The following is a 23,924-nucleotide window of genomic DNA, read 5'->3' as shown; positions in this document are numbered from 1 at the left end:
TGGGTTCACTGAGCAGACCATGACTGAGTTAACTTACACTACCAACACTTGATTTCATCAGATCAGAGGGGTTGAATCTGTAACAGAAGCACTCTCTAACTTCCCGAAGTTGACCAATTAAGCAACGATATGTATCACTTTCAACTAATTACAGTTAGAAAGTTAGCAAAATATTTTGGTATACCTTTGGTCTAATGCTAATTTTTTCTCTCTCTTTCTTTTTGCTGAACACATCCTGAAAAAGCTGTGTCAGAAGCAGCAGAAAGCTTACGTGCCAGACATCATTGGGAAACAAAACAAAGTAATCAGTACTTAGCAAAACTCTGATATTTCCCCACTGCCTGGGAATTGATGAAGTGTTTAATTCTGGCACCCTGTGTCTCAATGGAAACTTACATTGCAAATCAAATTCCGCTTTCTCCCAGCCCATCTATCCATTCATCCCCCCCACCCCCAAAACTTTTAGGGTTTCTAACGGGAAGGGTAAGCATTGTAATTTAAGATGAAACATGCAAGATTCTCTTTTCCTTTGATCTAAATCTTGTGAACAACTCTGCCAAGCAGAGCCAGCTAGGCTGATGATTAGAATAGGACTATGAATCATAGAATTATGGGATTCGAAGGGATCACAAGGATCATCTAGTCCAACCCTCTGAAGGGTTCAAGAAAAACAGTTAAAACATCCATGAGAGGCAGTGGTCCAGCCTTTTGTTAAAACCTTCCAGAGATGGAAAACTCACAACCTCCATAGGTAAACTGTTCCACTGTTATACAGATCTTACTGTCAGGATTTTTTTCCTTAAAATCTAGATAGTTGCAATTTATAGCCATTATCTTTGCTGCTAGTGGCAATGAAAAAGAATGCCTGATCATCTTTCCTATGGCACCATTTTAGGTAACCTGGAGGCCAATATCATGTCTCCATCTCCCCTCAGTTGTCTTTTCTTCACACTGAACAACCCAAGTTCCTTCAGCCTGTCCTCACAGGACATGTCCTCAAGTCCCTGTGTCATCTTTGTCACTGCCCTTTTGACCAAAAGGTTTTCTGAGTGGTTTTGAGTTGGAAACACTCTGTTTCAACCCGAGCTCCCTTACAGTAGCTGGGTTCACACTAAGTTCTGGTTTGTTTTAACCAAGGTTGAAGAAGACATCACAGCATGGTTCACACATTGCTCAGATGTCATGGCTTACAACCACAAGATCTGTATTCATATTACTTGCTGCATCCAAATGACATTATGGCTTAGCTCTAAAGTTCTGAATGTGGCATCCATGGATTCCCCATGTGAGTCCCATGGACATCTTCAGTAACTCTCAGGCTTCTGGCCCCTCTTGGTTTCTTGACAAGATCCTTTTAATTAAAATGGGACGATGGCATGCTGCAAAGCAAAATGCAAGTTTTGATCATTACTTCCAAGAAGGCTTCTTGAACCTCCCAAAGGTCCCATTAGTGTCCTTAGAAAAATACGATAAATAACGCATTACAGTGTGGTGTTTCAAAGGCCATCTCCTCTTCTAAAACGAGATAAACTAGTGAAGCAGAAGAGCACCCCACTGACTTGAAGCAGTGCTAAAGAGTCACATCATTTGCCTTCTGGGAAAACGCTGTTTAGTGATTGGCTGTGCTCATCATGGCAGCCCTTTTGTAAGTCGGCAGCCCCCCACCACGGAAAGCATTTTTTAGAGTGTCCAGATGCATCCAATCTCCCTACCCCCAAAATTGGGGGTCACTGGTTTAGTACAACAAATCCCCCATTTTTATCAAAATCAGCTTTAGGCTTTTGGTGGTGGCGATGGGGAAGAGATCCAGAAAGAAGCTTTTGGTTATCAAAGGAACATCCAAGTCCAGAAGACATATTTCTCAGCCAAAAGATTTATGAAGATGGGAGCAGTAAGATCATAGGTATTTGCATCCATGGCTGTCATATTGTGCTTGGTTCAGAACTGAGAAACCAGCCCCAGGTATAGCCCAAAGTTGTGGGACAGAACCTTGCAGTGCTGGATTTTCAGAAGTAATTTGACATAGTAAATAAAATATGGTTTAATTTTGGCTTAGTCTATTGAATTACCTCATTAATGATGGTTTACAAACCAAGGTCATGGTTTAGTGTGTACTTTGAACCTAATTGCTCTACCTTGTTTACCAAACCATGGTTACATAAACCATGGCTTTGTGCAAGAGTAGAAAACCTATGAACTATGGGCCTCCGACAGCCAACTGATATGCTAGGATTGCACTATTGAAATGCAATGGGGGAATGATTGATTTTTGATGGTGCAATTTTTGCTTGATGTTGCAGTTTGAAGGTTAAGGATGGGAATGAGGGCACAAGGTTTCCATAAAGGAAATGTTCACATTCATACCCTTAACTCCTACTCCCTAATCCTAAATCTAGGGAAAGATGAGCCAAAACATTTCTGGCCCTCCTAGTGACATCCCTGTTTCTTGGAAGGTATCTTGCAGAAGATCTGGAATTTGAGTTAGTGTTCCCCAACACAAGTTGCCCATCCCTGGATTATCATAAGGTGTGAAATAACCCAGATTCAGGCTCAGTTTCCCCATCTTTGTCATCCTGGTGGCTTTCCATGCTATATAGGCCTATATCCAGCCTATAAGGATTTCTGAGTTAAATTAAAATCTGTGCAGATAGTTATCAGGAATGGTTTTTGCCTAATCTCCCTTCAATTCTGGAAGTTCACATGGTTCATACAGGAAATAAATACCCAATTCATACTTCCTGACTCTATATGGAAACTGGAAGAGTGTTACATATCAATAATGACATGTTTTTGAATTTTCTAAATGCAGTTCCCCACTCAGAAATGTGGGGGTTCAAAAAAGGTCTTACAAAAACAGTATTTTGGGAATATTGATTGCACAGTACATGCACATTAAGGTAAACTGCATGGGTTGAAAGAATTTAAATAAAAAATGCACATGTTCATGAGTTTTGCAATGTGTTATTTTGTAAATTGAAGTGGACACAGGAGAAAAATCCAAAAGCAGTCTCTTCCTGTTTGTCCCAAGCCTTCTGTTTTGCCAGTTGCATAAGATCTAATTTTGAGTGTTCTTCCTTGGTGCTGGGGGGGCGGGGAAGCAATGAGGGCGGGCGGTCTTTCTCCTTTGGATCTCAACCAAACTTTAGGGGGGCCAGTGTCTTGTTGCCAGCCATGGGTTGGAAGGAGAAATATGTACCAGGGCAAGAGCAGCCAAGAATTTGCCTTGAAACGTTGCTCCTTCGGTCTTCGGTTGACTTAGACTAAGCTCCGCAGCATTTTCCAAGTCAAGTTTCAATCTGTCGGCGTCCAGGTCCTCTTCTGTCATAACAAATGGTAAGTTGAATTGATTCCACTGAAGAGAATGAGAGAAAAAGCACTATATCTTAGCAAAGGAACTCAAGCTGATAAGAAGTTAGTCGGAATTCACTGTTGTTACTTCTTGGATGGGTTGTGGAAGATGATTTGTCCATTTGGAGCAAGTCCTGCTTTCAACTTATGATAGGAAGTTGGTATTTTCCCCAAGAACTGCAAAAATGTTGCTTTCACTTCATTCCAAAGAAGCAGCTTTTTATATATAAAACTTTTACTTTCCGATTGCAGTTTTGAGATTATATCTGCGGAGTCCTTGGGGTTCTCTGAGCTTGGTTGTTTTCTTGCAGACGTTTCGTTACCCAGCTAGGTCACAAGAAGATGTGACCTAGCTGGGTAACGAAACGTCTGCAAGAAAACAACCAAGCTCAGAGAACCCCAAGGACTCTGCAGTTCAACCCTGAGCTACAGATCTTCTCTTCTACTGAGATTATATCATAGCATTTGGAATCCTCAGAGCTAGGAGAGCTCTTTGTCCAACTGCCCCCTCAAGTGAATCTACCAGAACTCTTAGAAGCGAACCTCATTTTTTTCCAGCCTGCTTTTCAGGTTCCATATGTAGTATCTAGCATGGCCACTAGCAAGGGCTTGGAAGGAAGGTACGCTATTGTGGAAGGCTACAATTGGACAGTGAACTAAAGATGGGGGCATCTACGGTTCTCCAGATGTTGTTGAAGTCCGAGTGCCTGCTGCTACCTCTTAGCACTAGTCTGTCTAGTTATCTTGGGAACCGTAGTTCAGCAAGGGCATAGATTTCCCATCCCTGAATTGGTGGTTCATGAGCAGACTCTGAACTGGTGGTTCAGGTAGAAGGGGAAAAAACTCTAGGAACTGTAGTAGAAAGTTCATTCCAAAATAACTCAATATCTGGCAACAGTGAAAAAAATGGAATTCCATTTCCCAGAGGGACTGAAAATACAACTGCTAGTTCCCGTAATGAGCTGTGAATGATAATAGAAACTGATATACGGTAAAACTTTATTCTGACTGAAAGAAAAGTACAGAGGATAGCATTAAAAATTAATTGTTGTTATGCACAGTCTGAGCCTCTGAGAGACCTCTGTGGGGTAGAATATTCCCTTGACAAACCTCTGCCCATCTTTCTTGCTACATCCTCCATGGATGGCATTTCCTCCCATTGTTTTTTGTCCTAAATTGTGGAGCAATCTAAAATAGAGAAATAATTCCTGGCAATTAATTTCAACTGATTGGTTTTCCTGCGCCGAATAAAAACTAGCTATCCAATTGATAGTTTGAAATGCTTTGGAGGGACCAGCACAATTTGGCCCTTTGATACGTCCCTAAAAAGGTGCGGTGGACAGTAAAGACTTTAACGAAGAAGTGGAGCTCAGAACTAGGACTTTTCTTCTCTGACAGTTCCTTGGGCTGCCCTGATAAAATGAGTAGAACCTGACCCTACCGGAGAGCAAAATATGATTCTTCTTTCATACTTGTTGCTGTTTTATTCTATCATTCAGTTCATTAATCCATGTCTTTAAAGGTTTGGAGCTTCAGAGCATTTCCAAGTACAAAAGGTACGAAGTGTAATTCAGCAAAAATTAGTTTACCGCTGTGCCACTAAAATCAAGGGGATCCCTTAACTTTGAGTAAAGCTGCAGTCTTCGGACTTTTACTCATGAAAGCCCCAGTGACAACAGTAGTCCTATGTACAAGGTTTTAGCTGCATCCCCGGTCAATGTTCCCAGTTGGAATTATCAACAATCAGGTTTTCTTGGATGGGATCAATTCCTTTACTTTTTCTCTTCCAGAAAAAAAAAAGCACAGACATTTTTCTCCTTTGTTTAAGACAGTGTTTCTCAACCTTGGCAACTTGAAGATGTCTGGACTTCAACTCCCAGAATTCCCCAGCCAGCCATGGCTGGCTGGGGAATTCTGGGAGTTGAAGTCCAGACATCTTCAAGTTGCCAAGGTTGAGAAACACTGGTCTAGGAACTTTGCTACTGTTAATTTCTTTGGTTTGCCGAGCCGAAAAGCCTTTTAATTCGTCTTTTCTTGAGCTATTAAATGCTCATCCTGTTCCTACAAGATCAGAACTCTTGAAAAAACACACAAAGGGGTTCTCTAGCCTTTGGTGAAGAATTTATTGCTTTGAAACATACATCATGCACTTGAGTTTTACAAAAATTACCAATGCAAAAATCCAGTGATGCTACATTATAGGGAGAGAAAAAAACTTCCCTTCTCTCATTTGCTTTTTTTTTTTCTTTCAAATCAGCATTGAAAAGCCAACTGCATGCAACGTGGTGGCTTTTTCAGTTGTCAGCCCGAACGAAAGAGGCAAAGATACTGTCTTCTTGGGCCAGTAGATTCTCAGGTGTGTCGTTTTCCAAAATGATCCCTCGTTTCATCACAATGACCACGTCTGCAGTCAGGATAGTATGGACCCGGTGCTGCAATTAAAAATATGCGTTATTTTGTTTTTCACTGGCAGCCCTTCAAGGTAGCCCAGGTCAGGAAACCAACACCAAAAGGACCACTGGAAGTTTACTTTATTGTTTTCGGGTATAATAAAAGAATCTTGAAAGCCTGTCTAAGTTTCTCTCTATCCCATCTTATCCTAAAAAGAATCAAGGCAGAGTTGCAGTGAAACCTCCTTTGCTGATCTCAAAGGTTTGGGTGTGTGAAAAAATTATATGGCACTTAGCAGAGATCAACAGGGCATAGAGTAAATTTGGAAGTTAAAAAAAAAAAAACAGAAGTCAGGCACAGGCAAACCCTTGCCCTATTTCTGCCCAGAAACCTTACAGGAATGTCTCCATGACATCACCAGGACTTGAAGGAGGGTTTACATTTTTTTAATTCATGGTTTCCCTGAAATTACCAGGCCCAGAATCGTTCAAGGTTGGTGGGAAGAGTGAATTAAGAACACAGGCATGCAGTTTTTCCCAGTATGGTGAAAGAAACCCTCCCGTTTCAATCTGTGCCCTGGGCAAAGTTAGAAAAACCCAGAAAGTGCCAGGTCAAACCGAGGCCAAGAATAACCTCTTGGAACTCGAACAGAGAGAAGGAGCAGAAAGAACAAAAGGCAGCAGTACCAGAAAGTCAGAAATCTTGCAGGAGTCCTGGGTTGGAGAATCTACTTGTTGGTCTTCACCAAAGTGGTGAAAACACCATCCTCTTTGAGGAGCAGATTGGCAGCTGAGTCGCACTCAACAACCTCCCCATCAGAGAGGACTAAGACAAGGTGGGCATCCAGGATGCTAGAGACCCGGTGCTGAAAGGAAAAGCAAGGAAAGGCAAAGCAAAGAGAGGCTCATAACAGAAAGAGAAGGCATTCCAACAGAAAGACACAGCAAGGCTACTCTGATGGGGAATACAGAAAGTAAACATGCAAGTGTAAAAACCAATGGCCAGAACTATGGTGGTCCTGAGCGAGTTGACCAGTGGTCCATCTCAGACTCCCCCATCCCTTGCTCATTTTTCCCATTCACACCTTTCTCTTTCCCTTATCCAGCCGCCCCATCCTCTCCAAGTGGGAAGCAGCCTGGGGGGCAGAACAGTGGGATTGTTCGGCTCGACTTCCAGCTTGCACAGCTTTAGACCCCTGATGGTGGACCTGCCGTAGCAATGCCACCTGGTTAGCTTTGCTGGGGCTCAGAAACAGGTTCAGGCCTTGCTAGCACTTGGAAAGAGGAGCACAGGAAATCCCTGGGCTGTAAGCTAGACTAGAAACTTGAGAAAACGTTCTGGAAGAAAGCCACAGCATACCACTTCCAATCTATTGTCAAGAAAACTTGGTGGACATGTTCACCACTGACCAGGAGTGGAGCATGATCTAAGAGCAACCTTTTAAAAACCAAGCATTGAACATTTTGCCTCCTTTTCTTTTTTCTTTTCTTTTTTCTTTTCTCTTTTCTTTTCTTTTCTTTTCTTCTCTTCTCTTCTCTCTTTTCTTTTAATCTTTTCTTTTTCTTTTGCATTCAATAAAGCAAGACCAAACCATCCTGAGCCTGAGAAAACGCTTTCATTTTTCTCTACTGATTTTCATGTTAGGCTACTTTGTGCAAATTTTACTCTGCAGACTTTACTGCTACGTAGAAGTACGTCTACGAAATTAAAAGTGAAGTATAGTAGTAGAAGGATGGTTGTCAAGTGACCAAGCAGTTAGACAAGGCCCTGTGAGCTAGCTAAGCTGGGAAGTCAAAATGTATTAGGTAGTGACAAGTCACTTCCATAACTCTGCCAAGACAATGATATGGTTGTGCATGGTGGCATCCATACAGCTACCAAGATTTGAGTTTGACTCGTTGGAGTCTTCACTTTAAAATATAGAACTTGCATAATGGTGTCCAAACAAAGAGATAATTAGGTACTTTTGGGAGTGACCAGATGTTTCCTTATTTCTTCTAGAGAAGAAGCTTATCATCTGATGAGGTGGGGAAAGGAAGTCCATTGTGAAATGTATACCTACAGCAATCGTCACCACTGTGCGATCCGCAAAGGCAGTCATCACAACTTTTTGCAAAATGTTTTCCTGGCAAAGAAAAAACAGGGGAGTTACCAAAGGACTTTGTGAGTAGTGCATCCCAGGGTAATTCATTTTATCAGGAGTAGTTTTCTAGCTTTGAGAATGTTTTTTGACCAGGCCAAGCCACTTCATTTGAAGGTCTGTGTGATTCAAATCTACACAGCTTACAAGGAGGCACTCACTCAAACCACTCATCCTGTTGGGTCACAAATAATGTCTACAGCAAGGGCAAAGTTGGGGCTACTCTCACACTCCATGTCCAGAAGTTGACCAGATTGGCCAGTGAATCTACATCAAGATTGTTGATAGGACACATGCTCCACCATGCTCAAGAGCATCCATTTAGGTGAGAGGCCTCATTCTGCCTCAGAGCAAGGCCAACTTGGGGCTTTGCCTCATTGACACTTGAATGGATTGATCTGAAATTTGGGATACTAATGGAAAACTTCTCAATTCTCTTCTATCTAAAGTTGGAACAGGGAAAGTAGACCTTGATGATTTTTTGAATAGTGTCTTATCAAAGGTGTCTTTTTTTTTTTTACGTTCAGTTGTCTAAGAAAATGTGAGTAACCAAGGGCAACAGGAAAGTAAGGTCCTACAGCTACTTACTGTGGCCATGTCGATGGAAGCAGTGGCCTCATCCATAATGAGGATGCTGCTCTTACGCACAAAGGCCCGGGCCAGACAGAAGAGTTGCCGCTGACCAACACTGAAGTTCTCACCACCTTCGGTTACGATAGCATCTGGAAATGGGAGAGTTAGAATCAAAACTGGTGAATAGGAGCAGCTAGAGATGCAACCAATGGGCATGTAAAGCAAATGGCTGCTAAGGGAGTTCTTGCCCAATGACATGATAGCTATGATAGTCGGCCTGGCCAGTCACGAGACCCCAGTTCTCCAGAAGGTAAATTGACGAGGTTGCTTCCTGTATCCTCAATATGTCAAATTCCAACCCAATCGTGAGGGTTGCACCTTATCTCTATTTTTACCTTTAGTCTAGGAACTTAGAAGGGTATGTTAAACAACATTCAGCTTTGCTTTGCAGCTTGTCAAGTTTAAAACTGTTGTTTAAAGTTAAAATAATACTTTTAAAAAAAAATTAAAGTGGAATTGGCAGGAGACCTGGCAGATGCTGGGTATGTTGGTACCACAAGTGTTGTGCTGGGGACCCCAAGCCTGAGCGATACCCTATTGGAACAATGGGACCATGTGCAGAATATAGTGCCAGTGGTCTGTGGGACAATACCTGTTTTGGCCTTGTGACCAAGAGTCAGTTTCCCTGATGACCAACAAGGGCAGCACTATTGTGTAGATACGTCAATTTGAGGAGCAAGTGGGTTTGTTTAATCTCTTGTGAACCCATCTAGAGGATAATCAGGTTGGACAAAAACATGCAGAGAAGGCTATTAAGGATTCAAAAGATATATATGGAAAAAGGAGCCAAGTTCCTTGCCTGCTTTACCTACAACCTGGATCATTACTAGGAACAAGTTAAAAGGAGAACAAGGAGCGTTCAGGGTACAACTTCATGAGAAGCATAATCCCTTGCGAGGGAACAGAGACACTGCTTAGATTTTAGTCATATCTGGCGAACTAGGACGACCCATATGACCAGGACAAGACATATTATTTTAACTGTGGTGGATCACACAATGAAATATGTCATCACCAGAGGTAAGAGTGGTTGCAACTCCTTTCCCAGGGTGCCACTTGGTCATAAAGCAAGTTTGCTACAACTCAGAAGAAGCTCTTGACAACACTGAACAACCCAAGGGTTGCTGTGTGCTTATCAGATGAACAGATTGACAGACCTAGATTAACACTAAAAGTTGTTTTGATATACACACCTAGTCCACCATGCAGGGACTTGACCATGTTCTTCAACTGAGCAATCTCCAAAGCTTCCCAAAGGGTATCATCTGTACATTTGCACTCTGGGTCTAGATTAAAACTATGGAAAAAAACAAAATCAAGCTGCTCAGCAGGTGTGACTTGTGAACTGAATACTGTATCTATTGTGTGTGTCTGTTTTCTAGGTAAATTCATCAATTCAGGCAACTCTCGGTCCATTGAGTTCCAATGTGAGGATCTCTAGTACATGTGTTCCTCTAGCCTACCTGTTTGTCTCTGCTACTCAAACAGACAAATAAATTTGTGTATTTGAATCTAGGCTCTCTAAATTCATTCAATACATTCTACCCAAAGGGAGCAGGTGAAGAACCAGAGAGATGATAAGTACTCCTAAGACCTATTCCTGACCCATCCTGACAGCGGAATATATTCTCAAAATGTCTTGCATCTGCTGCATTGTAAGGAGCCTCCCTTCCTGTAATGGCATGTGGGAATGACCTTGGGAGACTGGGGGGGTGGGGGAAGAGATGCTGCATAGGAAATGATCAGATAAGCGGGGGGGGGGCACAGCTGCATAACAGGCACAGAAAGAAACTCAGAAAGAATCCTCCTTAATTTATCAGGCTGTAAAAAGAGACGGTGAGACTTTTGTACTTTCAGACTTGCAAGATTCTGTCAATGTAGCCTTACAATAAAGTAGAATTAGCATCTCTGGTTGCGATTCCTGTCTGGTCTATCTGGGTAGGCTGAACTTCCCCAACCCCTCCCCCATCTCAGGACCTAACATCAATAAACTCTCATGGCCTAAAGACTCAGATTCTGATTCTGAAGAAGCTGCTCCAGATGAACCAGAGGAATGTCAGCCTCAGGAGACACCAAGCCAGGGATCCCCTAAGGCTGATCAAACACAGGAACCATCAGAACAGCTGGATCAGCTTCTTCAGAGTCAGAGTCTGAGTCCTGGGCCATGAAATAAACCAGGGTTGGATCGCGTGATCACCCAGGACTGCCTGCATCTCCAAGACATCATCTCTGGAGCCACTTTGGCCACCGTTGCTGAAAATTGGTGGCTTTCCTACCATTTTGAGGTAGGAGACTCTTCAAACAGTAGTGTTAGCCATATCTTAGGCTTCCATATTTGAAAATAGAAGGAGATCCCCAAACTCAACTTCTGTATCTCATCATTACCTCGTCCACTAAGATCTCAGACTCCTAAAAATATCCAGTGTAGCCTCTGGCATCAAAGAGTTAACCATACTGCAATCAAGAGTAAATGCAGCAAGATTATTTTGCACTAAAATGGCTACCTTTTATGCTCTCTAAAATACAAAAACCTACATATTGCACACCCCAATGGGAAGCGTCTATTGCATTTACAGAAAACACTGGATTAGTATTATTGTGTCATGTCAAGGTCAGTGAGGAACTATGTGAACGGTACATTTCTAGGCATTGTTGCACAAAACTGAGCAAGCTTGTACCAGAGTTTGTTCATGCCAGAATTTTCTGGGAACCCTTCCATTTTTGGCAATCAGAGCTGTAAGCAATAGCATTCAAATGCGCACATAGAAAAGGATCTGATGCGTTTTTATTCATTGCAGGAACAGTTTTGGGGAATCTCTGCTCTACTAAATTCCTGGGTCCACAAAAGAAGCTAATTTTATGACCTACAAGAGGAAGATTTAAAACATACCGAATCGAACCACTGAATAAGATAGGATCCTGGAGGATTATAGACAGCCTGGAACGCAACAGATCAAGAGGCAGCTTTGAAATGTCGATCCCGTCAATGATAATCCTTCCTGTTTGAAATCATTGGGAGCAAAACAAAAGAGGTGAGCAACAAAGTAACAGAGCATACAGACATATCCAAAAACACGGGTGTGATCCCGGAGGAAATCAGTTGAAAGTTCACGGGGACCATCACTGCAGAATGACAGCATCCCCATATACTGATTATTTAATGACATTGCATTTTAGCCATTTGGAAACGATTTTCCCAAAATATCATGGCTTACTCTGTCCCCTAAAGCTGCGGTTTACTCTGGAGAATATCAAGATGTTTACTTGGTGTCAGAATGGCTCATTTTGATCCCACTCATTGGCAATAAGTGAATCCAGTGACTGTGTAAGTTGGAAATGTGAAATAATTGGGCAGATGGCCTAATCTGCATTTTATTTATAATATTATAAATATTTGTTTTAATAAAATAATATATTATTTTATTAAAAACAAAACAAAAAATAATATCAACTTTTGGCAATGTGTTCTTGGGAGGCTGCAAAAAAATAAGTGGAGGCAACATGTGATTAACATATGTGACTTATGGATTATCGAGATATGGCAAAAATAGCTTTTATTGCTCAGACCTTGGCTACTTCTGTTGCTTCAAAGATTGGTCTTTTGTCTCAGCTATCAAACCTAGTTTCATATCACCAGATCTGTGTAATTTTTTCATTTCTTCTCTCTCTCATTTCTCTTCTTTTTGTCCTTTCTAGCATAACTCAACCAAGCCAAAAAGTGCAAGAAATTAAAGAATTTTTAGCCCTTACTGGTGAGATCCACTAGCATAACCACTGGAAGCATCTCCTTTAGAGTACCACTATTGGATATCCTTTCACAAAGCATTGATGGAGCTCAGTTGTATGAATTTCGTTTGCTCTCCATGGCTCTCTGGCTTTTGGGAGGCGCGAATCTACCCAAATAAAGAGCTAGGACACATGGAAAGAGGCAGAAAAGTAACAGAAAACATTCCGTACCTCCCAATCTAGATTCTTCCTAAATACAAAGAGGAGGTGGCTGGACTGATCCAGCTGAGAATTAGAAATGGAAATGACCAGTACGCCCTATTATGTTATTGTCTATCTTTCTTCTTCTCCCTTTTACTGTTCCCTTAAGGCAATAATTTGAGACCATATTGCATGATCCATGAGCTATTAAAGGGATCGTTTATGATGAGCTGAATGTGGGAGAAGAGAAAGAGTAGCAGTGAATGTGGCTGACATTAGTAGACACTGGTCTAAATCAGCCAGACAGTAAGATTTCTGCCCTTCTGTTCCTTGTCTGTTTTACTCCTTCCTTTCTGATGACGGGCTGTGTTTGGAGGTGACAATGATCAGCAACAGCACAGATGAATGGATAAGAGGGAAAAGGCAGAGATCCATCGGCAAGGGGATGGTATTTCCCAGGGAATCTGCAGGAAGCAAAAACAGGAGGCTTACCAGCCCTCTGAATAGCCTCTGGATGCGAGTTGTGGCAGGAAGGAATGTGCTACTGGTTTGTTAGCAAGTCTAGTCACAGATGGCAAAGGGAGGAGGGATAAATCTTAACTTGGTAGTTGAAAAAAACCCCCAAACTCATCCTGTTTGACTCCCTTCCTCCTTCCTGCTGGAACCAAGTTAGTTGAGAGACAAGAGTGATCGAGGGTGCCAGACACCCACAAGTAACTTCACCTTCTCTTGGATCTTCTTCAAGTTTTCTTCCACCAGGCAGGACCCAGGGAATGTGCAGGGTGTGGTTAAAAAAAGTCAAGATGGCAGCTGCCACAGTGTGATTGAAGCTCTACCTGTTTTTTATGTGCATCTCAACACATGTGCAAATGAGGTGGAGCTTCAACCACTCTTTTGCAGTCCTCACTTTGACAGTCGGTGGAACCCTTGTGCAGGATCATGTAATGGTACACGGGAATACCCTTGGGAGATAGGAGGGAGAGTCGCAGACGGGACAACTGGCATGGAAAAGTTATCTCAGTCCACAGAAGGACAGGATGGAATGGGAAGCGTTTCAGAAGGGACCCTCCCTAGTTTTATGGAGAGTAAATGGAAAGGAGGGGAGAAATACTTTCAGTCTTGCAAGATCTTGTTAATGTAACCTTACAATAAAGACAGAGTTAGTACTGATGGTTGTGCTTCTTGTCTGGGCTATCTCAAAGGGCTAACAGATCAAGATGCGACGTGGGGGTTCCTGCCTTTGTTCCTTCACTCCAGTAGACATGGCCAGGCCATTGTGAGGAGAACCATTCTTGGTGCTTCTTGGGCCGTGATAATCCTCCTAAATGTAACAGTGATCTCACTGGGGCCCTTCCAGCACACCCTGCTGGGGGCAAATTTGTCCATTTCAGTTTTTCTTTGCAGTTTTCCATTTTTGTGAATCTGTCGATTTCAGGTTTTTTCAATGGTTCTTTTTTGCTTCCCTAAAACTAGTTTCTACACCTAATTTGCGATCTTTCTTAGTTTATTCTAAAATATGTATTTTTGTGCACAGTTTTGCTAACATATATATTTTTGTTTGCTATTTTGCTTAAAATAGGAAGCTTTTTCAAATAATTTTCCATAATATAGTGTCTTGTTGCATATTATTTTTTAGAACATAGCCTTGGGGTATGTATGTGTGTGTGTTTGTGTAGGTGTATATTGTGTGTGTGTATATGAATTTAATTGGCAAGTTTTATTGCAAAATTTGGAGAAATGTGAATTTTGAGGGATAATTGAGGTCTACATACTGGGCTGAAAATGCTAAATAAAATCAGCATTTAAATGAATTTCTCTCCCATCCTTAGGGGATTTCATTTAGATGGTCACAGCCTGTGCAAGCTGATCCTAGGTATTGTGACCTCTCATTGTGAACAGAAGTCCCAAATACAATATGGGCTGTTTCAAGTGTTTTGGAAATGTTTTGAGTACAAAAATTTGTTTCAAGGTAGGAACACTTTGCACTTGAAATAGTCCATTATGAACTCCAAATGAAGTATTTTGAAATGACAGCAGTTCAAATTCAGAACATTACACACATCCTGAACTGCAGCTGGTTCAGGGTACTTACCGTCAAATATGTCTACCATTCTGAAGAAAGCCAAGGAGAGTGATGATTTTCCACTGCCGGTGCGACCACAAATCCCAACCTGAAAGATAAGATTTATTGTAGCTTTTTATAGGTAGCACCAAATGGGGTAGGCCTTACAACTAGCTATTGCTTAATAATAGTTAAAAAGAAGATCCCCTCCCCACAATAGGAGGTAACTTAAAACAATATTAAACTTCCCTTATCCAAAATTCATTCATTCCCTCCCTCCCTCTCTTTTTGCAAATGGAACATGAAAACAGAGATAGTTGGATATTCCACTGATGGATCATAAATTCTAGAGATGGGTGAATAGCAGAGTCTATCCAATGCTAACGTTTCTGGGAGCAAGATATTTTAGCTTCTTTTTGATACCAAACCATCTTCAATAATGGATCCTTCATTTCCTTCTTTGTAAAAAAAAAACCCATAAAAGAGTATAAAATTATTGTAACATTGTGGAACCTTTTGGCCTGGTTTGATATATGCTCTAACATGCTTGAGAACCGGCTTCAGGTTATTCTCATAGCGGACGCACAGATTTTCAATCTTGATTTCCCCTTCTTGTGGCCAGTCTTTGGGTACTTGAGAAATATCTGAGGGATGATCAAAGGAGAATGAACCATTAATGTGTAGAAGAGTCCTGGTTTGTGCAACCAATTACTATGCAAGAGAAAATACTCTTATACTCTGATGGGTATCCACAATAAAGACATTCATCTGAAAAGTAGACAACGTGATGTGAAGAGACTCCAGTTAATAAGAAGCTCGATTCAGCTATGCTTCCTCTCAAAGTGATTGTGCTGGATTACACCAGTGATGAGGAACATGGACCGAAGAGAACAACATCTGGAATGACAACATTCCTAAGCTCTCTTGGAAGATGGCAGTTTGTCATGAAGAGCCAAGTTTGTTTTGCTACTACCAAGAGTAGTAGCAAAGCAAGATTTATTTTGAACAAGTTGGCTTGCTTTGTAGTCATACTTGCAACAGTGTTAATGCAAAGCAAACAAACCAAACTTTAGTATGACTCAAGCATGACCTCAGTCAGCTTCATGAACAACCCAGAGACCAGATCCTGCTTCCCTTTTATTCATTAGCTGGCAAATGAAGTCATATGAACTGGTTCTTCTCTGGCCAAAATAAGGGATTAGATTACAATTGCTCCTTTAATAAATATTTAAATTATTAATTTCATTGTTGAGGCTGCCTGACTCCGCAATGACTCTAGGCAGCTCACAATTTAAAAACAATTAAAAAGAAAAGAAGACTGACCTCATAACACAAAAAGACCAAAGGGGCTCGACCACTATCCCAACCCAAGGCTGGGAGAACAACCAGGTTTTTAGCGATTTATGAGAAATCAATAAAAGCATTGGGAGCAATATACAGGGAACCACAGGGAAGAGGGTGTCGACTTATTCTCCATAGCACCTGAGGGTAGGATAAGAAGCAATGGGTGGAAACGTGTCAGAGGGAGATCCAGCCTGGAAATAAGGAGGAATTTCCTGACAGGAAGAACTATTAAGCAGTGGAACAGCATGTCCCCCAGAGTTGTGGGTGCTCTAGCACTGGAGGTTTTCAAGAAAAGATTGGTATCTTTTGGGCAAAAGATTGGGCAAGGGTTGGACTAGAAGACCTCCAAGATCCCTTCCAACCCTATGATTCTATGATTCTATGATAATATGGATCTCAACGGGGAGGTCATTCCATCAGGCAGGAGCTATCCTGCCTGGCACACTTCCTGGATTCCACAAGATGACATTGCTTAATCGACAGGATCTGGAGTGTGCCCATTCTAGCTGACCTTACAGGTGGTCTCCCAAGGAGGCAAGCCCCTTGTCATGATGTATTTGCTAAGATAAGCTGGCAACTTCCAAATGATCCATCATTCCCTGACTAGAGACAAAGCATCAACATTAAATAGAAGCTGCCTTACTATCCCTGAATGCAAGTGGCACATTTCACTACAGACTCTACCATAGAGGAAGAGTCTCAAAAGGGCCTCTAATTTTTGGGTGCCCATTGATTTCACCTATTCAGATGGATTTCATATATACTTGATTTTGTCTATTAAATACAAACCAAGCTAAACCAATGCAGTACCTATGGTGCCTTCGTAATTCTCTGACTCCATGTTGAGAAAGCTGTTCACCTTCTTCACTGCCCCCACTTGCACTTCCAAATCTGCCAGATTTCTCACCACCCAGTTCAAATAGTTGGTGATCTGTAACGTAATAGGAGAGAGGGGTGAAAATGAAGATAGTGGTATTTGGAAGGGACAGAAACTTGATGTGGTTGGAACAATGTAAATAAAGTTCATTCATCAAGATATTATTCCTTTGGAAAAGCTGTCCAATGCTCATGGTATTGTTGGGAAACAAGCTTTTCCAACCCAGTACCCTTTCAGTATTATGTTGTGGCCATGTTGGGTGCATCCTGTGCTTTGAGTTCCCAGTATATTTAGAGGGGCCCAGGCTGGGGAACAAAGTTCATGAGTTCAATTCAGGTGTTCATCTATACCATATGCCCATGTGCAGCTTCACAGCTATGGAGATGGAAAAAGGTGTTCCTCATTTGTTCGTAGCAGCCTGTACAGCAAGTACAGCTGTGACAGCAAGGAGAACATAGATATATGTATTTCCCATGGAATGTTGGCTTTCAGATTATAATTTGCCTTAAATTAGGGCAGGATTAAATCCCAAAAGAGAAGTAAAAAAACCAAAGCAAAGCAGAGCAAAATGTATTTGTTTATATTTAAATACCTAGGCAGTCTTTCACTCTGAGTTGGGCATTCAAGGCAATTTACAGTAACAAGGGAAGGGAAGGGAAGGGAAGGGAAGGGAAGGGAAGGGAAGGGAAGGGAAGGGAAGGGAAGGGAAGGGAAGGGAAGGGAAGGGAAGGGAAGGGAAGGGAAGGGAAGGGAAGGGGAACCCTAGTTGAAAGTTAGGCTCTGAATTTGGGAAATCCCAATGATCAATTATTAATCAGTTCATCCTAGTCCTTGTATGCACTTTTGTCTTCCTTTCCTTGGGAGCATTCAGGGCCTGGGAATTTTGGTGACTTTATTATTATCATCATCATCATTTTTTCAATTGGCTCACAAAACCTGAAGCTGCTCCAAGTTGTTCTGAACTGTTTCAGCCCTGGCTGAAATCCAGGACTTGCAAGATTGTTTCTTTCAATATTGGGAATGTTGAGAAGGCAGCTGCATATCCAGAGGGTTTCTTGTGGTGGCTGTGAACCCGAGGAATTGATGACACAGAAAATAACTCTGCTGTGTGAGGCCCATCAAAACTAATGAGTTTTGCAATGGCACTGCTGAATCTTACAAGGCTCTTATTCGTTTTGATGCCGGTTACGCAGTGGACCTTCCTGGCATAAAATACCAGGGAAATTCCTTTTTCCCTCTGTACGTACGGTCAATGCGTAGAGGAGGCCCAGGCCCACAAGGCCAGAAGTGGGAACTCGAGAAATAGAAGCCACGGCTGCAGTGAGGACGATAAACGCACCCAGATAATCCTGAGGAGTGGGAGAAAGAGACAGAAAGGGGACTATTTATACTACAAAGCTATGCCGAGCAAACATTAAAAGTCCCATCAACCCTACCGGCATTTTCCTTTGCACTGCTGAGCAACAGGCTGGCCTCCTCCTTCTGTGTGAAGATGCCATCAAAGGGACGAGGGAATAGAAAACATCAGGAGGCTTCCTTTCCCTTAATGGGATCCTTAGTAATGGGTTTATTTGCATTGCTTTCGCCTATCACCACTTCTGTCTCTTCTCTGTTATGCTGGAATTCTCTGCAGCAATCCCATTTTTCTTTAAAAGCAACATGTGAGAGGGCCTTATTCTGATCTAGCTTCCCAGCTATTCTTGTACTGTCTTTAGTTGGCATCTGCCCTTGAGACTCTCAGACTGGCCTCTGAGAGTCTCAAGCAGGAGACTGTTGCTCAAAATCACTTGAATGAGTTATACTGTCCAGTCCTGGGCAAGGAGGAATCCAAGGCTACGACATGTAAGCAAGGGACTGTCCGACAAGGAGAGAGTAACTGTCTTTCCACTATCCCATTTCCAAGTTCATATAATATCTTGAACTTTCAACTGACCAAAGGAGCTGGGTTCATACAACATGCATGACGCCATAAAAAAGCCATCCAAATCAACCAAAATTAACACTATCCCCGTTTTACATATTGAGCAAATGCAGCTACTACGTCTTTGACTTAGTTAAGCAGGTTGTGCGAAAGCATCTATTATAATGCCACTACTCAGAAAACTAGAGTTGTAAGAGAGAGACTCAGACAAGAAACCACTGGTTCCAACATGAGCTGATGATGGATGATGTTCTAATAGCCTTTCTTCTGACAGGCAGAAGAGGAAGTAGACCCTTAAAGGGGAAGTCTTCTGGCTTGAGCCAGGGCAACCTGCAGTGATTAGCAGGTTTGGTACATGAGGTCCTTCAGACAAGGAGAACAGAATGGAAGATTCCAGAGGAGATGGAACTCGAGCAGTGGCCCCTGATTGCTGCACTCAGTAACAGCATACAACCACTGCTTCCAGAGTGCTATCAATGATCAGCCAGCTGCCCCTTCTTTTCTGTCAGTTTCTACATCACAACTTTTGAACCTTATAGGACTTCCTCCCTGTAAAGCATACACTTGATCTATGACTTCCTCTGGTAGACCTTCAGATTGGAGAGATTTTACACAACAGCCTTTTCCGGTCCATAATCCTCCAATGGGAGTTGTAATCAAAAACATCTGGAACGAACTTGGTTGGAGAAAGCCATTATAGACCTTCATAATGCTGAGAAGCAATTGTCTGAAGACCTTTCCAGTGTTTCAATTATCCCAAACACTCCATGTAAACTGGCCCCATGGGTACAACCCCAGGAAGGATTTAGTTTGGGAGCTACCATGACCATGATAATAGATGCTGATTCTCAATCATGATCTGCCCAAGTTCAGACAGACAATTTTCAGACAACGTGGGCAAGCAAACCACCACTGGAAAGTGTCGATCAACTTATACAACCACTACTTGCATATAGTTTTATTCACAGGGATTATTCTAAGTAAAATATGTTTAGCGTATATGAACTGGGTCACAAAAGCTATACAAAAGTATTCATTCAGATATTATAAACAAATATGGGAGGTGTTTGTAAACATTAATTTGAAACAGGAAGTAAGTCCTGTGAACCAGCTCTCAAGGGAAGAATCTTGGGTCATCAATAGTCAGAGGGATTCCATTGAAAACAGTCTACTCAGTGAAGCAAATTCATTCTAGGTTTTCCAGTAGAAGAAGGTAGGGAGAACACGGCCTCTAATATAGTAGCACGCTATTATTTTACTTTAAAGTGATTTTTCAATCTCAAAACAACCTAACATTTTGAAGCCAAGCAAATGAAATAGCTCCAATTATAATTTTATTTGGGAAATTTACAATGGAATGTATGAGCTATGAATGTGCAAAGATACACATATAGTTCCCCTCTGAATGGTGGTCTGTCTATTTATCTATCATCTATCTATCAATCTATCAATCTATCACCTACTGAACAAACTAAAAAAATGGCTTAATTCAGAATCAAGCACAATCAGATAAGTGCAGCTCAATTTCCAGATTTTCTCCAAGAAATCATTTCTGAAAAATTAACCATGTCCCTTACATTCCACAAGTATAACTGATGCTTAAACCTTGTGATCCTACAAAGATGTTCAGGGATAAAGAAATAGGGGCCAAGTGGACAGACGGCCTAAGAGGGATGATATAGTCTCTGTGATTTAGGGAAAAGCATCATGAGATCTACTCAGAATCTCCTCTGCATATCAGTCTCCGCAGCAGTAGCAAATGAAAAAGTTTCTTTTCTTCACAAAGAAAAGGGGGCAGGGAATCCTTAATTACGCTAATCTATTTTAGGTGTGGTGTTTCATTGCTAGATATATCCCAATGCGAAATCTTTGCCTGGTCTGCTGTATCCAACAAAGCAATTGCTGGATTCAAAGGTTTCCAAATCACGATGAGATTAAGCTGTACGTACCGTCCTAACTTCCAGCCATCTGTTGGCAGCAGAGAGGAACAAATATGCAATATTGTTGGTGTCCGTCAGTTCCAGCATACGCTGTTTAAATCTGGACTCGTGCCTGCAAAGGGGAAAACATTCTGACGTTAACAAGTGTATGACTCAATCATCTGATGCCATCATTCTGCAATATGCAGAGAGGGTTGCCGAGTTCCAGGAAAGGGAACGGAGCAGCCTGCAGGGCCACCGAAAGGCTAAATTTGAGCAAACATGTGAATAAGAAGTTGCCAAGAGTTTTTAGAAACCAGGCAGCGGCGCTGTGCAGTTCTTTTGCTTACATCTCCCCATTATTATCGTCTCCTCCCCAGTTCAATCTCCTGCTTCTTTTCATCCTCCGTTCTTCCACTTTCAACCAGATCAAAGACATTGACTCAGAAGTTCCACTTAGTTCAGTGGGACTTGCTACTTAGAAATAGATCAGAATTTCCCAGCTGATAAATTCAGAATTAGTGAGAGAGTGCCAATCCCATAGCAGGGCTTGGAATCTTTACTCTCCAGATGTGACTGAACTCCACTCCTGTCAACATTAGCCAGCATGATCAGTGGTCAGGGATGATTAAACTTGCTGTAACCCAGCAGTATCTGAAAGGCTACATTTCTCCTAGCCTTGTTCTAGAAAGATATTTATCTTGTATCTGATTGTCTACCTGACCCTGGTAGTGACTATTAATAATACCATTGAAGCATTGTTACTTCGGCACCTTATGACCTACGGACCACAAGGGGGCAGTGGGTATAGACAGAGAGTTAAGGATTTACCTTGTGCCCCTCTTTATCACCCTGCCTGATCTTTGTCTAAGAGGCTGTTCATCTGAAGTCACTTCCTTTGGCTTTCTTCCCAGGCACACACGCATGGAACACTTGCTCTTTGACATTCCTCATGGTAGGATGTACCAGAACACATTAAACCCTAACAAATACAGCATTCCAAAACAGGGTCATGAAAGTTTATACTTGGTGGGTGCCATCAATGATCTCATGCACTGACCTAGGCACGTCCTCATTAAAAAAGAAATACCCCAAATCTCATAACTTCATCAAGTATCTTATGACATGCTTGTATGAGATTCTGAAGGGTCGCAGTGTGCTCGGTGAAATGCTGCATGTTCATGTGAACTCCTGCAAGAGATCAGCATTTTCCCATGATTTCACAAAACGTCACCCTTCTAATTCAAAATTTTATAGGATCTCACGTAGGAAAACCTGAATCTCATAATCTCATACGATTTTGATAATTTTTAATTTTTAAATTAAAAAATAATAATTTGGCAAGTACCTAGATGCCATGCTGCCCACAACAGTCTTGCTAACTCTTGGTTCAACCCATCATGATCATTGCTTCTGCCCTAACATGGGTTGGGAGAGTAGGGAAAGAACCCCATTTATCACACCTCCTCATCTACAGACACACAATGAGAATTGTTCCCCTTCTGCCTACCATACTAGGTGGATTTGCACAACATACTTAACTTGGTTACTGAATTAGCCCATTTTCTGGATTTGCGCAATACTCTGAATCACCAAGCAACTAACAGGTGCAGTTTGTGCTATACTGTACACTAAACCAGAAAATATAAATCAAGGTAAAAAAATAGCCAACTTTAGCATGTTGCGTGAATGCAGCCACTAAGTCTAACTGATCGGGCTAAATGTGTTGTATGAAGATAGCCACCATCTAGCTGAACCGGATCATTCACATTGTGCTAGATTATAAAGTCTTTTTTGAGCCAAGATTTACTCCTGGTGATTTCATGGGCATGTCCATGTGGTTTTCTTGTCAACAGCATGGAGGTGTTTATCTCCCAGGATGTTTTTTCAACTCCTTAATCTATTTTACAGTCTTGGGATTTCTTCATAGTCTCCCACTTGAGTGTTAAATAACTCAACTTTTTGAAATAGTCAAGATCAGCTAGATGTGTCTAATGGTGCTTTCCCAGTTTATCCTTTCCCAAACTGGTGCCCTTCAGATGACTTAGACTTTAATTCTCAGAGATCTCTGGAGAAAGTTTACCACATCTGGAGGATACCATGTGAGAAGGGAGGGAGGAATACAGCCAAGTATGTAGATCTTTTCATCCATATTTGTAGAAGTGATATCAGATCAGAAGCAATGATCTTTTCTTGTTCTACACGTGAATGAACTTGTGTTCACCTTTGCAAATCTACCAGACTTCCCTCCCACCCAAAAAGCAGCCCAGATAAATTTCATCATGAGGTGTATACTGCCTGTCTCGCTTCAACTTGGAACGGAGGGCTTCTGCTACTGTGATGTTTAGAAAACAGTCAATACTGGCAGAAGGCTGGCTACATTGTACAAATGTTTCTATGGTTTTTTATAGAAAAAGAAACAATAATCCTCTTTGCTAGTTTATTATACTTTGCAACAACAGAGTGTGTATGGTTTGTCTGGCTTTAATTTGGTTTGGTTTGCACTGATTCCTTCCCCTTGAGGAATAGTATATTTGAAAGCAAAATCTGAACAATGAATGTCCACTTTGGGGCAAGCTGGAATGCATACTAATGAGAACTATTGGGTGCTGCATTAAGGCTGGAGGAAGGATCCAAGTTCAGGACAAATCCCTATGACCTCAGGCCCAGATCAAAAGTTTGCCTTTCTTTTCATCATCTGCTAAATGGGAATAATAAGTGTGTCCTACCTAGAAACAGGGTTTAAGGGCTCTCGGTTAAGATGCTAAAGAGCTTCTGGAGATTGTGGTGGCAGGTACAACTTTAATCTTTCTGAAAACAATGCTTTAGAAATGGAATCATTTCTCAAAGGCCAGAGTATTATGTAGAGAAAAACCCAATAGCAACTGCCACCAAAAGCTTTGCATAGGGAATGTGATCAGGCATTCCAATCCATCTTTGCATCAAGCTAGAACTGATAGGATGGTCAGTGCTCTGCAAATCATGCCTTGGCATGAATGTTGACTGAAGTTCATTGCCTGATGTGACTGGACAGGTGAGATTTTCCCACGTGGAAGTCAATGTGGGTAGCAGTGAGACGCTCTCTCTTCACCATGTCAGAATGTCACTGAAGAGCTGGTCTTCATGGCTTCAGTACAACTGTCTGGAATAGGAGTACACATGAACGCTTTGACTGATTTAAACTGGAACTCTGCCTCAAGAGGAAGCAGCCAAACCTAGCACCACACTAAATTGGGAGAGTTAAAACCTGGCTTGTCCCTCTCTCTACTAGGTAAGGACATGCCCACCCTGCCCCAGAATGGCAGGGAAAGAAGAAATTAGTGTCATGCTTGTTCTAATCTAAACTAGTGATGAGTCTTGGA

The 23,924-nt window shown here is 41.8% G+C and overlaps 1 protein-coding gene and 1 long non-coding RNA gene across 8 annotated transcripts in view; one reads left to right on the top strand and one right to left on the bottom strand.

Moving 5' to 3' along the window:
* Positions 1-3,147: 3,147 nt before the first annotated feature.
* Positions 3,148-11,464, top strand: LOC148215980 (uncharacterized). The gene is made up of 3 exons (XR_015796284.1): positions 3,148-3,333; positions 7,741-7,902; positions 11,311-11,464. It is a non-coding gene; the product is annotated as an uncharacterized LOC148215980 (long non-coding RNA).
* Positions 5,457-23,924, bottom strand: part of ABCC9 (ATP binding cassette subfamily C member 9) — an 84,772-nt gene continuing 66,304 nt past the window's right edge. For 5 of the 7 annotated variants that reach the window (XM_088141355.1, XM_088141357.1, XM_088141354.1 and 2 more), the window contains 11 exons: positions 20,593-20,695; positions 17,970-18,071; positions 16,656-16,776; positions 15,015-15,145; positions 14,532-14,610; positions 11,403-11,511; positions 9,706-9,809; positions 8,468-8,601; positions 7,802-7,864; positions 6,426-6,604; positions 5,642-5,780 (listed from right to left, as the gene is read on the bottom strand). In XM_088141355.1, coding sequence (XP_087997481.1) covers positions 6,467-6,604; positions 7,802-7,864; positions 8,468-8,601; positions 9,706-9,809; positions 11,403-11,511; positions 14,532-14,610; positions 15,015-15,145; positions 16,656-16,776; positions 17,970-18,071; positions 20,593-20,695 — 1,084 coding nt within the window. In that variant the 3' untranslated portion in view covers positions 5,642-5,780; positions 6,426-6,466. Of the gene's footprint in view, positions 5,781-6,425; positions 6,605-7,801; positions 7,865-8,467; positions 8,602-9,705; positions 9,810-11,402; positions 11,512-14,531; positions 14,611-15,014; positions 15,146-16,655; positions 16,777-17,969; positions 18,072-20,592; positions 20,696-23,924 lie in introns of all 7 variants that reach the window. The other 2 variants (XM_088141358.1, XM_088141359.1) reach the window with 1 other exon arrangement.

This window comes from Python bivittatus, unplaced genomic scaffold (assembly GCF_059951505.1).
Source record: "Python bivittatus isolate LINGU-HERP-01145 unplaced genomic scaffold, Pbiv_v1 ctg000330_np1212, whole genome shotgun sequence".
Classification (NCBI taxonomy): Eukaryota; Metazoa; Chordata; class Lepidosauria; order Squamata; family Pythonidae; genus Python; species Python bivittatus.
The sequence above is the reverse complement of the archived record's forward strand: the minus strand, read 5'-3'. Positions and strand labels throughout refer to the sequence as shown.